Source organism: Hyperolius riggenbachi, chromosome 1, assembly GCF_040937935.1.
Source record: "Hyperolius riggenbachi isolate aHypRig1 chromosome 1, aHypRig1.pri, whole genome shotgun sequence".
NCBI lineage: Eukaryota > Metazoa > Chordata > Amphibia > Anura > Hyperoliidae > Hyperolius > Hyperolius riggenbachi.
Genome location: NC_090646.1, coordinates 358,743,260 through 358,759,914, shown reverse-complemented (window position 1 = coordinate 358,759,914; position 16,655 = coordinate 358,743,260). Strand labels below are relative to the sequence as shown.

At 42.8% G+C, this 16,655-nt stretch overlaps 1 protein-coding gene across 4 annotated transcripts in view; it reads left to right on the top strand.

Annotated features, from left to right (window-relative positions):
- The window catches only part of EPS15L1 (epidermal growth factor receptor pathway substrate 15 like 1), a 260,710-nt gene that overhangs the window by 116,124 nt on the left and 127,931 nt on the right, over positions 1-16,655 (top strand). For all 4 annotated transcript variants that reach the window (XM_068234205.1, XM_068234203.1, XM_068234202.1 and 1 more), the window contains 2 exons: positions 6,271-6,334; positions 7,875-7,957. In XM_068234205.1, coding sequence (XP_068090306.1) covers positions 6,271-6,334; positions 7,875-7,957 — 147 coding nt within the window. The remainder of the gene's footprint in view (positions 1-6,270; positions 6,335-7,874; positions 7,958-16,655) is intronic.

Sequence of the window (16,655 nt, the reverse complement as noted above, 5' to 3'; positions counted from 1 at the left end):
TCCCCACTGCTGAGGCTTCCTTACCATTTCTGTCTTTGTGGCCATCTCTTTTTACATGGGAAGGGCTTAGAAGTGTCTGTAGTGGGATCATATTCAACAATAACGTCAGAGGTTCCAATCAATTTCTTTTGCCATTCTAAAGGTTGATTTACTATACATCAACGTAATATACTTTTTCACTACATCTGATCAAGTATAGTATTTATCAAATTTTCTACAGAAGAAAAGTTTCATTAGATTTTTTAAAAAAATACAATTATTTTTTGACTAACTATGAAAGATCATAAATAAATACAATTTATTGATTTTATTTAAAAAAAATGCTATAGATTGTTTGGAGTTGTAGTGTTACAGATTCCTGGGGTGAGTTGCCCCTTAACACATGGTACATGTTCCCCTGGGGTACTTGGCTTGGGTTCAGTTTGAACTTGTCATAGTCAGTATATCACAGTGAGTTTGAGAATAAGAAATGATAAATTGTATATAAATAAGCCTAAATATGTATTTATAGTTAATGCAAAGCATAAAGTAATGTTTGAAAAGCATTTATAAACTAATATTAACCACTTAAGGACCGCCCCCAGCCGATGGGCGGCGGCAAAGTCCGGGCCTAAACGACTGCAATACGGCCATCGGCGGGGGCAGCTGCGGGCGTGGTTATGCGGCGATCGCGTCATTCGTGACGCGATCAGCCGCCGGCGACTGGCTCCGCCCCCCTTACGCTGTAACCCGCCGGCCGTTCGGAAGCGCCGGCGGGTTACTAGCACCCGGATCGCCGCATGTAAACAGTATAATATGCTTTGTAATGTATACAAAGCCTATTATACTGGCTGCCTCCTGCCCTGGTGGTCCCAGTGTCCGAGGGACCACCAGGGCAGGCTGCAGCCGCCCTAGTCTGCACCAAGCACACTGATCCTGCCCCCCCCCCTTCCCTCTGATCGCCCATAGCACCCCTCAGACCCCACCCCCCAGACCCCTGTTTGCACCCAATCACCCCCCTAATCACCCATCAATCACTCCCTGTCACTATCTATAAATGCTATTTTTTTTAACCCTAATCTGCCCCCTGCTTCCTTACTGATCACCCCCCACCCCTCAGATTCTCCCCAGACCCCCCCCCCCCCCCTGTGTACTGTATGCATCTATCCCCCCTGATCACCTGCCAATCACCCATCAATCACCCCCTGTCACTGCCACCCATCAATCAGCCCCTAACCTGCCCCTTGCTGGCAATCTGATCACCCACACCAATAGATCACCCGCAGATCCGACATCAGATCCCCTCTCAAGTGCAGTGTTTACATCTGTTCTCTACTCTAAACACCCACTAATTACCCATCAATCACCCCCTATCACCACCTGTCACTGTTACCCATCAGATCAGACCCTAATCTGCCCCTTGCGGGCACCCAATCACCCGCCTACATGCTCAGATTGCCCTCAGACCCCCCCCTTATCAATTCACCAGTGCAATATTTACATCTGTTCTTCCCTGTAATAACCCACTGATCACCTGTCAATCACCTGTCAATCAATCACCCCCTGTCACTGCCACCCATCAATCAGCCCCTGTCACTGCCACCCATCAATCAGCCCCTGTCACTACCACCCATCAATCAGCCCCTAACCTGCCCCTTGCGGGCAATCTGATCACCCACCCACACCATCAGATTGCCCCAGACCTACCCTCAGATCACCTCCAAAGTGCATTGTTTACATCTGTTCTGCCATCTAATCACCCACTGATCACCCATCAATCAGCCCCTGTCACTGATACCCATCAGATTAGACCCCTATCTACCCCTAGGGCACCCAAACACCCGCCCACACCCTCAGAACGCCCTCAGACCCCAGCCCTGATCACCTCGCCAGTGCATTGCTTGCATCTATTTCCCCCCCCCCCCCCCCCCTTTAATCACACCTTGAGACACCCATCAATCACCTCCTGTCACCACCTGTCACCCCCTAGCACACCTACCCATCAGATCATGCCCTAATTTGCCCCATGTGGGCTCTTGATCACTCGGCCAAACCCTCAGACCCCCTTCCGATCACCTCCCCAGTGCATTGATTGCATCTATTTTCCCCTCTAACCACCCCCTGAGACACCCATCAATCACCTCCTGTCACCCCCCCTAGCACTCCTAACTATCAGATCAGGCCCAATACAACTTGTCATCTAAGAGGCCACCCTGCTTATGACCGGTTCCACAAATTTGCCCCTCATAGACCACCTGTCATCAAAATTTGCAGATGCTTATACCCCTGAACAGTCATTTTGAGAAATTTGGTTTCCCGACTACTCACGGTTTTGGGCCTGTAAAATGCCAGGGCAGTATAGGAACCCCACAAGTGACCCCATTTTAGAAAAAGACACCCCAAGGTATTCTGTTAGGTGTATGACGAGTTCATAGAAGATTTTATTTTTTGTCAACAGTTAGCGGAAATTGATTTTTATTGTTTTTTTCACAAAGTGTCATTTTCCGCTAACTTGTGACAAAAAATAAAATCTTCTATGAACTCACCATACACCTAACGGAATACCTTGGGGTGTCTTCTTTCTAAAATGGGGTCACTTGTAGGGTTCCTATACTGCCCTGGCATTTTAGGGGCTCTAAACCGTGAGGAGTAGTCTAGAATCCAAATGCCTCAAAATGACCTGTGAATAGGACGTTAGGCCCCTTAGCGCACCTAGGTTGCAAAAAAGTGTCACACATGTGGTATCGCCGTACTCAGAAGAAGTAGTATAATGTGTTTTGGGTTGTATTTTTATACATACCCATGCTGGGTGGGAGAAATCTCTCTGTAAATGGACAATTGTGTGTAAAAAAAAATCAAACAATTGTCATTTACAGAGATATTTCTCCCACCCAGCATCTGGATGTGTAAAAATACACCACAAAACACATTATACTACTTCTCCTGAGTACGGCGGTACCACATGTGTGGCATTTTTTTGCACCCTAAGTGCGCTAAGGGGCCCAAAGTCCAATGAGTACCTTTAGGATTTCACAGGTCATTTTGCGACATTTGGTTTCAAGACTACTCCTCACGGTTTAGGGCCCCCAAAATGCCAGGGCAGTATAGGAACCCCACAAATGACCCCATTTTAGAAAGAAGACACCCCGAGGTATTCTGTTAGGAGTATGGTGAGTTCATAGAAGATTTTATTTTTTGTCACAAGTTAGCGGAAAATGACACTTTGTGAAAAACACAATAAAAATCAATTTCCGCTAACTTGTGACAAAAAAAAATCTATGAACTCACCATACTCCAAACGGAATACCTTGGGGTGTCTTCTTTCTAAAATGGGGTCATTTGTGGGGTTCCTATACTGCCCTGGCATTTTAGGGGCCCTAAACCGTGAGGAGTAGTCTTGAAACCAAATGTCGCAAAATGACCTGTGAAATCCTAAAGGTACTTATTGGACTTTGGGCCCCTTAGCGCAGTTAGGGTGCAAAAAAGTGCCACACATGTGGTATCGCCGTACTCAGGAGAAGTAGTATAATGTGTTTTGGGGTGTATTTTTACACATACCCATGCTGAGTGGGAGAAATATCTCTGTAAATAGACAATTGTGTGTAAAAAAAAAATAAAAAATTGTCATTTACGGAGATATTTCTCCCACCCAGCATGGGTATGTGTAAAAATACACCCCAAAACACATTATACTACTTCTCCTGAGTACGGCAATACCACGTGTGGCACTTTTTTGTAGCCTAACTGCGCTAAGGGGCCAAAAGTCCAATGAGCATCTTTAGGCTTTACAGGGGTGCTTACAATTAGGCACCCCCCAAAATGCCAGGACAGTGAACACACCCCACAAATGACCTCATTTTGGAAAGTAGACACTTCAAGGTATTCAGAGAGGAGCATAGTGAGTCCGTGGCAGATTTCATTTTTTTTTTGTCGCAAGTTAGAAGAAATGGAAACTTTTTTTTTTTTTTTTGTCACAAAGTGTCATTTTCCGCTAACTTGTGACAAAAAATAAAATCTTCTATGAACTCACCATGCCTCTCTCTCTGAATACTTTGGGATGTCTTCTTTCCAAAATGGGGTCATTTGGGGGGTATTTATACTATCCTGGAATTTTAGCACCTCATGAAACATGACAGGGGGTCAGAAGAGTCAGAGATGCTTGAAAATGGGAAAATTCACTTTTGGCACCATAGTTTGTAAATGCTATAACTTTTACCCAATCCAATACACTGAATGTTTTTTTTTTTTTTTTAATCAAAGACATGTAGCAGAATAACTTTCGCGCTCAAATGTATTGGAAAGTTTACTTTATTTGAAAAATGTCAGCACAGAAAGTTAAAAAAGTCATTTTTTTGACAAAATTCATGTCTTTTTTGATGAATGTAATAAAAAGTAAAACTCGCAGCAGCAATCAAATAGCACCAAAAGAAAGCTGTATTAGTGACAAGAAAAGGAGGTAAAATTCATTTAGGTGGTAGGTTGTATGACCGAGCAATAAACCGTGAAAGCTGCAGTGGTCTGAATGGAAAAAAAGGCTCTGGTCCTTAAGGGGCGAAAAGACTGTGGTGCTCAAGTGGTTAAGGACGCCTAACAAATATATATCTATCAAGGGGTACTTGAGGGGATTAAATAAAAAAGATTAATAATGTTATTCACACTAGAGAATACTCTGCAAACACCATCTTTAGTAAAGGGTTTAATGCTGTATGTATTAAAAAAAATAACGTCATGATAAAATCAATAAAAATGATCCCAGAGTATATCGGCTATTGCAATTCATTTTTAAAGAGTCTCTGAAGTCTTATAAAATTCAGGTTTTTATTTTAAAAATCTATTTATCATCATTGCCCTAACTAAAACGCTGCATTCCCATGGCTGCACACTAACTAAATCCCCCCAAACTCCCCGGGGCACATTGCGGGGAGCGCTTCCGTAAAGAGACAGAGCTTTCAGCTGCAGCTCTGCCTCTACTCTTGTCCATCAGCGCGGATCGCTGCCTCTGCCGGCCCCTCTCAGTCTTCTTTCACAGAGAGGGGTGGGGAGAGCCGGAGATACACACGGATTGACGTGCATGGAGGCAGAGCTGCCGCTGAAAGCTCTGCCTCCTCCAGCAGCAAAATCCACGACCAAGAAAGTCGTGGATTTTTGTTTGGGAGTTTGGGGTGATTTAGTTAGTGTTCAGCCGCGGGGATGCAGCATTTTAGTTAGGGCATTGATGTTAAATAGATTTTTAAAATTAAAACCTGAATTTTATGAGACTTCAGAGTCTCTTTAAATATTTTTCCTTTGCTTTTTATTTTGATTTGTACAATCCTTTAAAAATGCTGTTCATAAAATGTATTATGTGTTGTATGAGTTTGAACAATCACGCAATGGTCTTGTACTGTTATAATTATAAAAAATATTTCCAGGGGGAACCTTTCCATTGTGTTGTCTTTGAAACTGAACGCAATTGAATTACAACCTGCGGAGGTCCAGGGAATAATGGCTTACTGCTTATAGTCAACCAGGAAAGGGAATGCACCACCCCTGCAACCAGATTTTCAGCTGATAAATTGGTGCCTTATTGCAGCCTTTTCAGAGTCTTCACAAAACAAATGAGCACAGTTTTTCTGACGAGATGCCCTTTGTCAAGTGTCACACACTAGACAGTTGACAAAGGGCATCTCACCCGAAACGTTGTGTTCATTTGTTCTGTGAAGCCTCTGCAAAGGATGTAATAAAGCACCAATTTATCAGCTGAAAATCTGGTTGATGCAGCCTCTTTTTATGCCGTCTTTGAAATTGAGCAAAGAATGAATCCTCCTTTCCATTTGCTTTTGGATCTGTCAGTCAAGTACTTTCGAACACTGGTAACCAGGGTTAGACAAAGAGATTCAGATAGTTAAAGCAGGGTTATGCAAATTTTGTGTAGCTTAAAAATGGACCAATCGAAGTCCACCTTTGCATAATTGTACTGGATCGTTTTTTTTCAAGCTGCATAAGTTTGCATACACAGCTTGCATAATCTTGCATCGGAATGATTTGCATTTCATTGACCACTCCTACTGACAAACGTAGTCCGGTTGAACTCAATGAACTATTTTCAACCCAAATAACTACGAGAGCTCAATAGATAGTTACAGACTATTAATAAATTAATAAGAATGTAAGAAATGGATACACAATTTTCAATTAGTTATTTAGAAATGATAAATGTATAGTTGTTTTGAAGGAAACTTCAGAGAGGTCTATTTTTGAATGACAAGTAAATGTAATGTAATGATTGTTTTGCTCTGGTTTCTTCCATAGCAGTCCGATCCTTTTGAGAGTAGAGATCCCTTTTCATCTTCAACACTGCCAAAGAAAGACCCAGGTGAGTATACCGTGAGCTTAAAGCATGCTAATACAGTGGTCCCAAAGTTTCCGCTTATGTCCCCCTTAGCACCTTGGTTTTCCAAGACATCCTGGGTCAAAATAAACCGCTAACAGATCCTGGAATTTAAAAGGACACCCTCCACTTTCCCCTGTAATTAATTCATTGCCCATTGCACTATGCTTCCATTGTCCCCTGTAATTAATACAGGGCCTTGCCTGCAAGAGTTGTGCTTCCACTACACTCCTAGCAGCCTATCACATCCCTGTAAATTGTGCTTCCTTATCACCCGAACTGTCTCTAAATGCTCTTCCTCTCCCCCCTGTAATTTCGGAGCAGTGCTTTTCAGCGGTGCTAGATTTGGGCGCAGCCAGCGCCGCCATAGACTATAAAGGGATTCAAGAAACAGTGGGGGGAAAGGCTGTGCATCCCTAAACACATGCTGCAATTGAATGGTTAATCGCACAGGCATACACCGCCTCTGCTAGACTGAAAAATGCATGCCCTGCATCCAAAACAAGTGCTAGCATTTATTACGCTAGGAGGAACTTTAGCTTCCAATATGGTTTGCATGCAAAGTATATTATACTAGACACTTGCGCCACGGTGAGGCAAACCTCCGGGCAAGTGACCTAACCTAAATTTAAAACCTTGGGAGCAGCTAAGCAAAAAAAAAATGTGTAACTTGCATGATAAGTAGTAGCAGATTTGCATGTGATTTGCATCTGAATTGAATGCGAAGTGTGCAGGAAGTCTATTTAGGTGCTGTACACTTGAGCTGGTGGTCATTTCAGATGCAGCCTTAGTGGTATGCGCTGGCATTCTCCTCGCTATAAAGGGATTCAGTCTATAGCGGCACTCAGTGAGTAACGTCGGCGCCGTCAGAAGACGGAGCCGAGGTTGCTTAAAAAATCATAATAATTCGGCTTCCAGCAATCGCTGGAAGCCGAATTATTTCATTCCCCCACTATCCATGGCGGCCTGGAGGGGGAATAGTAATTAATTCGGGCCGGACTTGTGCAGAAGCAGGACCAGCCATATAACAGCTGGATCCTGCGCCCAAGTCTACCGGCGCCGAATTCAAATGTACTCGGTAATTTATGTCCCAGACCCTTTCCAGTCACTGGAGTTTCTGCACCTCTGTCATCTCTTTGATACCACTTTGAAATTACAACCATTTTAACGCTGCATGGAATTTCAGCGTGGGCAGGGTGAGCAGTCATTCAGCTCACCCTGCTCCCTACTGACCGGGCAGCATAATAATATGTACGCCCAGATTCATGCTATCCCATTTAAAACTATCCACATTTTTTTAGGCCTTTCCAACACCCCAGTAACATCAGTAATCTGAAAGTGTTGGAACTAAGTGCTCCTCCTTCACATCAAAGGGTAAAAGAGAGGTAATGGTGTGCCAAAACCTGGTTTATGTTTGTATATATTTAATTCCTAGACATATGTTAACTGAAGTGTTAATGCTGTGTTATGCATGTCACACTGTTATTCTTGTGTCTTTCACTGTTCTTGTTGGTTTTTGTTTCAGATCCATTTGGAACTCTGGACCCCTTTGGAAGCAGTGCATTCAGCAGCAATGAAAGTTTTGCAGACTTTAGCCACATGTCCAAGGTAAGAAAGGTTTGCAGATCTTTTGGGTATCATGTGATGAATGTTATTTGAGGGACCTTTTCGCTAGTTTTGTTGTTCACCACTAGATGTCACTGTTAGCGCACTGAGCTTCCACAATCTGCTAATACTGAAACTGCAAACTCTCTAGTACTGCTGCCACCACTTCAAAGTTGAGATTATAAGGTGTAGTAAACAAGAGGATTGTGGTTTTATCTGAGAAATTGCTTGTTTTCACAGAAATATTTGTTTTTTCTGTTTTGCGATTTTAACCTACACTTTTCATCTAATAAACAGAAATTTAATTTTGAAAGCTATTTTGGTAACTGGCCTGTTCATTAAACGTTTTATCATATATGGTAGTTTTTCAAGCATTAAGGAATTCTTATGCCAGCTCATCCCCCCTCTCCCCACCCACATGCAGGGAGCAGTGAGACTTCTACCTGCTCCAGTGCTGTGGGTCTTCTCCATGCCTCAGAACTGCACACTCTCTGCTGCCATTTGCCAGCTCCCAATCACATGACCGGTGTAAGTCCCGTGATTGGGAGCCAGAGCATGGCAGCACAGAGTAAACGGCTCTGAGGCATGGAAGAGGCCTGCAATGCTGGCAGCAGATAACTATCTCACTGCTTCCTGCACTAGTCTGCAATTCAGTGCCATGTTAGGGGGAGGGTGGGATTTCAGGGGTCCCCCAGAACAGTCTTGCATGTCCCCTGGCATAAACTACTTCTAATAGGTCATGACAATGCTGTTCTCTCGCACTTACATTGACAAACTAATGCGCACTCATGCCAACTCATGTTTGTTGAAAGTTTTATCGCCAAAAAGACAGATTGTAACAAGTGTAACTCTCTCCAGACACAGTAAAATGTTTCGCTAGACCCGTATAGATACTCAGTTCCAGAGCTTGTTGGTTAACTGATGTCAGACCAATCACTTCAAAATGTATGATTATGAGCCCAGGCACTGCCCTCTTCCTGATACACTGACTGTATGTGCTTTAGACTGTAATCTTCTCATACAGTTTAAGTCTGTTCATCCCCCTTGGCAGTGTGAGGCATTCTTCAATGGTGGTAGCCCTTCCACAAAGCCTGAAAACTGACTTTCTGATTTCAGGATGAGTTTTTTGGTGCAGAATCTTTTTCGCTCAACAAAAGGTAACATTTGTGCACTGTGACTCCTAGGTTATTAGATGGTGGTTTTAGATATATCCCTAGAGATGAGCTATCAAAATTACCTTTCAATTGATGCCAACTATAATTTTACATTATTGCTGAGAAGTTTAAATTCAGCATCTTTGATTCCATGTTTCTCTATTTGGAACAGAAATGTCTCCTGCCACCTGTGCTTTCTACACACCCCATTTCACTCACTCACCTGTTCTACCAGAACACAGTTTGCTTTGTCCACCTGTACTAACATTACAGTAAAACATATAGACAACCTGTAGATCTATTAAACCATTTAAAAAAAGGATTTCATCATGATCTCATACTCCTATGGGAGTATGAGATCATGAATGGTTTAATAGATCTATGGGTTGTCTATAGCCGGTAAGAATTAAAAGATTTCTGGGGAGGGTGGTGCAGCGGATCTGAGATGAAAAACGAACTATAACAAGTAACTTGTCTATATATCTTATCTAAAGCTTAGATAGTTTACACAGCAAATCTAGCTTCAAACAGCGTCAATAAAATATGATTATTTTTTCCTGACAGCAGCCATGTTTGTAAACATTACACACAGGCAAGCTTATCTGCATCTTCAGCACTCAGCCTGTGAAAAAAAACCTAATCCTCCTCCCCTCTGCCTCTGAAATCTCTGGCTAGTAATACCTCCCCCTCCTCTTGCCCAGACTGAGCTCCCATGAGACCTTGCTATTGTGTGAAAATGCCAAGGCTCTCTGAAAAGATGTGGGCGAGGCTTGTCTAGTTAATAGGGAATTAGAGTATTAAAACAAAAACAAAAAAGTATTTGGCTTGAGGAATGTCCTATAAACAATAGGAAAGGAACACAATTATGCAATGAGTAAAAGTTCATCTCGGATCCACTTTAAATACTGGTACTGCAGACTCTAATTACATGGTGGGGTAAGTTGGAGCAGACAGGCAGCAACTGGTATTGCAGCCTAAGGTGTAATTGGGGTGGCGCAGACAGTCTTTTTGAGGAATTGCAGTCAGGGTTTTTTATGATGGAGGCGCAGATAGGTGAACCTTGGTACTGCAGCTTTGTTTTTTTAGGATTGCGCAGACAGTCATTTTTAGGTATTGCAGTCTGTTTTAGAATGGAGGCGCAGACAGGCGAGTCTTGGTACTGCAGCCTCTGTCCTTAAAGGGAACCTTAACTGAACGGGGGGTAAAGAGTTTTACTTACCTGGGGCTATTACCAGCCCCCTGCAGCAGTCCTGTGCCCTCGGCGCCGCTCTGGAATCCTCTGGTCCCCCGCTGTCACTTAGTTTCGTTTTTGACGACTTACCAGTCGCCGTCCGCCATGCGTATTATTGGACGCATTCACAAATGCAATTAGCGCTATTGCGGACCGCAACGCGTACAAAAATACGCGTTGCCGCATTCCGCACGCATAGATATGCGGCAACGCGTATTTTTGTACGCGTTGCGGTCCGCAATAGCGCTAATTGCATTTGTGAATGCGTCCAATAATACGCATGGCGGCCGGCGACTGGTGAGTCGTCAAAAACGAAACTAAGTGACAGTGGGGGACCAGAGGATTCCAGAGCGGCGCCGAGGGCACAGGACTGCTGCAGGGGGCTGGTAATAGCCCCAGGTAAGTAAAACTCTTTACCCCCCGTTCAGTTAAGGTTCCCTTTAAGTTTTAACCAATAAAGTTTGAGGAGGGGATTTTTAAGGGTCATCCTCGCAACCAATCAGTAGCCCCTGAAGAGACTTCCGGGTCGAAATGCGTAGGGCGGAGCCTTGAGATGTGCGAAGAGTGGGATCTGTTGATGGCAGCGCGGTTTGGCTTTCTTTGAACCAGCGGAGGCGGATGCATTGGGAGCGGTGTCCTGGGAACACCACCTGTTACATGCTTGCTTACCCCTGACGTTTGTAAGTGCAATACTGCTTGCTTCTGATTTTATTAAACTGTACTTCACTATATGCAACTTGTTTGAGCCCTAGTGTTTGGATCTGACTGAGGTCTGTAACGGACCCCCCTCCCAAAGATAAGGCTGATTGCTGAAGCAGATGTACTGATTCCCCCTGAGCGCTTACATACCTCTTGTTTGAGAGGTTTACTGGGTGAGTGCGGGCTAAGTGGGGGGGAGGTGGGGGGTGCCTATCACTCACTTGGTGCCTGTAAACGGGTGTGGAATCCATATTGGTGTATATTGACAACTGTGGTGAAGGGGAAATCTGAGTTCTACAGTACTAACCTATGGAATTCTTTTTTTGTCTTAAATCAGGATGATACCATTTATTGGCTAACTAAAAAGAATAAAAATAAGCGAGCTTTCGGCTTTGCAGCCTTTGTCGGGCTTACAATCCTGTATGCTTGCAGGCTGATGGTACAGACAGCTTTATACATGCAACATCAAATGGATACACAGATTTTTTTCAAGCATAAATACAAGTCATTAAGAAGCCTTAAGTGAAACAGAGCATCTAAATGGGGTGGAAGGTTGTTAGCAGAGATAAGAATTCTTGTTTATATCATGTTACCAGACCTGGGAGTTGGACTGACACAGAGGCATCGTAAATTCTGAACGCAATTCTGAACTGAACGGAAATCAATTTAAGAAACGAAAATTGAAAAATCGATGGGAATTCAGATCGGACATGTTGGAAATAATCTATCTGGCAAGTAAATCTGCCAGAAAATTGTATGGTGTGTACCTAGCAATAGCTTCACGGCAGTGACAATAATCATATCTCCTGCCTGTTGGTAATCCATTGTCGGCAGAGTAAATGGTTCTTTGGGGGGCAAGGGGAGAGGAAGGCGTTCTTTAGTTGCTGCAGCTGGATCTCCAAAGATAGAATGTAGATGCATTTGACGGGGCTCTCTGCAGCCTTGCTTTACAAAGTGATTGCTGCAGAGGGTGCTTAAACTGCCTAGAATGCCTGCTGGTTAACTGGCAGTTGGTTGGCAGCAGCTGTCTATTTGGGTGGCTCTCATTCTGCAGCTTTGCTTCCGCTCAGGATTAGTGGAGATTTAAATGTTAAATGAATCTTCAGCTTTGTGCTACTCTGTATAACAGATTATCCCCAGCCTAAAACTCTGTACTGACATTCGACCATGGCCAACGGAGATTAACAACGGGTTGCCTGATAATTGTTTTGGCAACTGTTGAAGACAGTGATTGTCATCTGTGAAGACCAATCTTTTCTGGTGGATTGGTTCGGATGATAATCACTGCTAATCGTTTGTATCACATGATGGCAAATGATCGAGTCAAAATACTCACGAGGTGTGAATGTCACACTTCCGGGTCCTCGCGTTAGCACTTCTGGAGACAGTTGTTGTGCCATCTCTGAATTGAAAACGTGTGCCGATGTCGTTTGCTTGTAGCGGGAATCACTCTTTTTCTGATGTCCACGGTTGTAGATGTGTACAGAGCTTAACTGACATGCAATATGATTGACTGAGAATGTCTCCAGGCCTGTTATTGGTTGCTAGAATCTTGTTTACAACATGTTACCGAGCAAGGCCAATATTGGGGAGAAGGTATTACTTTTCTGCATGGTAATGCAATGAATTATAGTTTTAGTTAAAGTTACAGATGTTCAACCAACTTTGTTTAGTAGAGTGCAGGAAGACTTGTGGAATCTTACATATTAAATTCTGTGAAAGTGAAAACCGTACTACTGAGTGCAAAACAGCCTTTGATTTTGAGATGAAGATGTTTTAACCAGACTGTGTAAAGGAAACCTTTCTGCCACACTGTTTCATGCACATCAAAGGTGTTTCTGGCCCAGCTCCTCTACTACAAAGATGTTGTGGAAATTGTACCACTTTGTTGCACAATATTGAGCTGGTGCTTTTAACCCAGGTCTTAAATCTTTTTATATTGCTGTTGTTGGTGAATATACTGTATGTGTTTCAGAGGCTAATCGTTGCTGATAAAGCTATTATGAAATCTGCAGATTTGTATCTACAGATCATGAGCAAAGGAAAGGCGCATACACACATCCAGTTTTGACTGGCCAATCACTGGCCACTTTTACCACCTCCATGTAGTATGTAGTTGTCAGGAAATTTATACAGTCGTTGGCAAATCATAACTGGATGTTTGTACCAGGTTTCCAAAGGAAAATTGGGGAAAGTACTATAGTAAAGGTCTCCATTCATTACTTGGTTTGTGACATTGATATCCAGGCGATTCAGTCATAATGATCGAATCTAACAAAGATCGATGCCACAACATGGCCCCTGATCGATCGTTTAGATCCATTTCTTGCCAAATCAAGCAAAATGATCCGGCATGCTGGAAAGCTTTCGCTCAAAAAAGGGATTGGTTTGGTGCACAGTGGTGACAGTTTTCGATATTCCAACGATCAGTGGACCTGACAAATCCCCAGCCAGTCTCCACCCATGTAATGTGTCATGCTAAAATCTTTTGGAAGGTAATAGATCCCTTTCTAATCAGAATCAATCAGAGCAGGATGGTTGGCCATTGACTAATGTTTGGCCACCATAAGATCCGTGTGAATGGTATAAAGTACCCACACAATAGTAGACCATGGAAATTATCAAAATCTCTGTAATTGAGACAAGACATGTGGGCACCGGCATAGACTGTAATGTGAATTACTGCTATAGCGACACTCAGGGTAATTTGGGCACCACCAAAAGACGGAGCTCCAATTACAAAAGAAGCTGTGCAATTCAGCCGCCAGCATCATACCGCTGAGTCCATGGTGGTCTGGAGGGGAAATAGTAATCTACGTCGCCGGGAAACTTGCAATAGCAGAGTGAGATGTTTTTTGGCTTCACCCTGCACCCAAATTGCCCAGCGCCCTTTTTACATGTATATCTCCTTGATATTGATATATTTTATCTTATATACCGCCTTGCACCACTCAACATTTGGTCATATTGTAGAAAAAAAGCTGATCTAGTATCGATCACATTGCGGACACTTATAGCTTAGTACTATTTGATGCATTGTAAAAACCATACATACAGCCACCAATCATGTAGATTACTTACAAGCAGGAAAATCTCACCAGCCTTTTTGAGGTTTGCAAAGCACACATTTAGATGCTTACCTCTGGATGGGGGAAGTCTTTGGGTCCTCCAGAAGCTTCCCTTGTGCTCCACCTGGCCGTTCCAGCGCTGAGAACCCACAAAGCATGGCTGCACTGCACCTACGCAGTAGCACGGACCTGCTCGGGCTTCAGTGCAATAACCCGAGCCTGATCAGGTCCATGCTACTGCTCAGGTGGCTTGCCCAGTAGCACTTATCCTCTGAACCTTTAGCGGGTTCATGCTACTGCTCATGCGCAAGCCGTCGACAAGTGTTTTTTGGTATGGGATAGCACTGTGCTTGGCCAGTGAAAGAGGGTGGTGGAAGCCTCTGTAGGATCCAGAGACTTCCTTCTATCGCGGTGAGTACCCATTTGGGGCATTTTTTTTCTGATAACAGAGACATATATGAATATCCTGTAGAAAATATACTCGTTAAAACTTAATTTATTTGTATCATGTAGTATAATACTGTTGTATGGAGAAGCTAAATATTGATTGAATCTGAATACAGAGTGTAGTAAAATGAACAGGAAACACACAACTGAATGTGGTCGAGGGTCTAATGTTACAAAACTATTGTATGGGATTCACAAATAGGGTATTAAGCCCTCTATTAAGGGGCCTTAAAGCAAACTTGTAAGATAAAAAAAAAACATTTTTGAAGCCCAGCTTTGCAACATTAGACCATCAAACGCTTTCAGTTTTGTGTTATAAGTGACTTTTACAGTATGTATTTAGATTAATTCATTGTGTTGGTCCTCAGTAAATTAGCTTTATTTTATATGATACAATAAAAGTTATGATTTAGCAAGTACATTTATTTTGTACAGGACATTGATATAGCTCTCTCTGCTTTAAAAAAAAAAGTGTTTTTTTATATTGAATAGAGAAAGATTAGGAACTCCTTTTTTTTTTTTTTTTCTGTGTTATTATAATTGGTTGCACTTTATTGCTTAGAGTTCAAGCCTGATGCAGCATCTTCTTTTTTGCATCTTTTGTACATTTTATAAATTTCTGTCTCAGTATTGGCTGTGAAAGATCTAACTGTGAAGTTTAGTGGCTTTTTTCTGCAAGCACGTCCAGAGCTGGTACGGTAAATGAGATGTACTTGCATAGATCATAGCTGTACTCTGTGAGAATTTTCCCATCACTGGCAGCATAACCACAGATAAACTGCTCCGCTGATTGCACAGATAATTGTGGCAAGGCTTGTTTTCATCTTAATTACCCGGTGCTTTTCATGAGAACTATATCTCAGCCTGCACTCAAGACCTGATTTTTGCAGAAAACTGTAGATTGTTAGTTTCTATTGTTGTCCCTATTATATTTTATTCCTAGTGCTAGTATATAATGCATTGCTGTACAATAATCAAGTATAGTCTAGTGCAGTGATGACTAACCTTGGCACTCCAGCTGTGATGGAACTGCACGTCCCATGAGGCATTGCAGTACTCTGACAGCTTAAGCATAACTCGGGGAGGCAGAGGCATGAGGGGACTTGTAGTTTGTCACAGCTGGAGTGCCAGGGGTAGCCATCACTGGTCTAGTGTCTGTCTTTAGAGGTGAAGTTGACCAATTGAGCTTGCATCCTAATGTGGGTGCTTACAAAAAGAAATGTTTGTAGTTAAATGGCACGCCGTTTTGGGTACGGTGTGTGTGTGTGTGTGTGTTTGTGTGTATGTATATGTATATATATATATATATATATATATATATATATATATATATATATATATATATATATATATATATATATATTGATCACATATTGGGCAAAAGACTTTGCCTTAAAGTGTATGGAGGGTTTGAAGCGTTTGAGATGAAGGAAACCAAAAATAAACAGATCTAACTATTATTTGATTCAACATTATAGAATCAGCCCACGCTTTTACCTCTAGAGGACCACAAGCCACAAATGAAGCATGTGTGACAGGATCAGGGAATCCCCAACTCAGAAACTAAAAACCAGCACTCCTGCAGAATCAATGCATGGCTGTAGCTTGACATTGATGGTTTAAAAATCCACCACACTGATTCTGCAAGAGTACCGGCTACTTCAGAAAACATCTGTGGGTGTGTGCACTCACCACCCACCCAAAAGAATGGTTTCTGCTAGTAAAAGGACTTATCACAGACATGCATACAAGGACTGCCACCTGCAGCAACCAGTACTTGATCTCTTTGTTAACAGTTCTAGGTCAAGTGATGTACAAATGCATTGCTAGCCTGCAGACTAGTGACATGTTCTGTTACTATGGAGGGGATGAGGGTTACAATGGAGCTGTGCATGACGGAGTGGGAATGGTAAGTAGGGCAATAATAGCCTCTGCCTGTACTTGGACATGAGGATCTATCAGGCCGGCTCTGTTGCCAACACTTTTGATGGCCCCTGGCTTCTGTTTCAATGGACTGGAGATTACCATTTTGATTACAGCATTCAGTTCTAGGTGCAGCTTCATCTTGCAGGGGAGTTTCTTTATGTGCTGTAGAGGTCAGT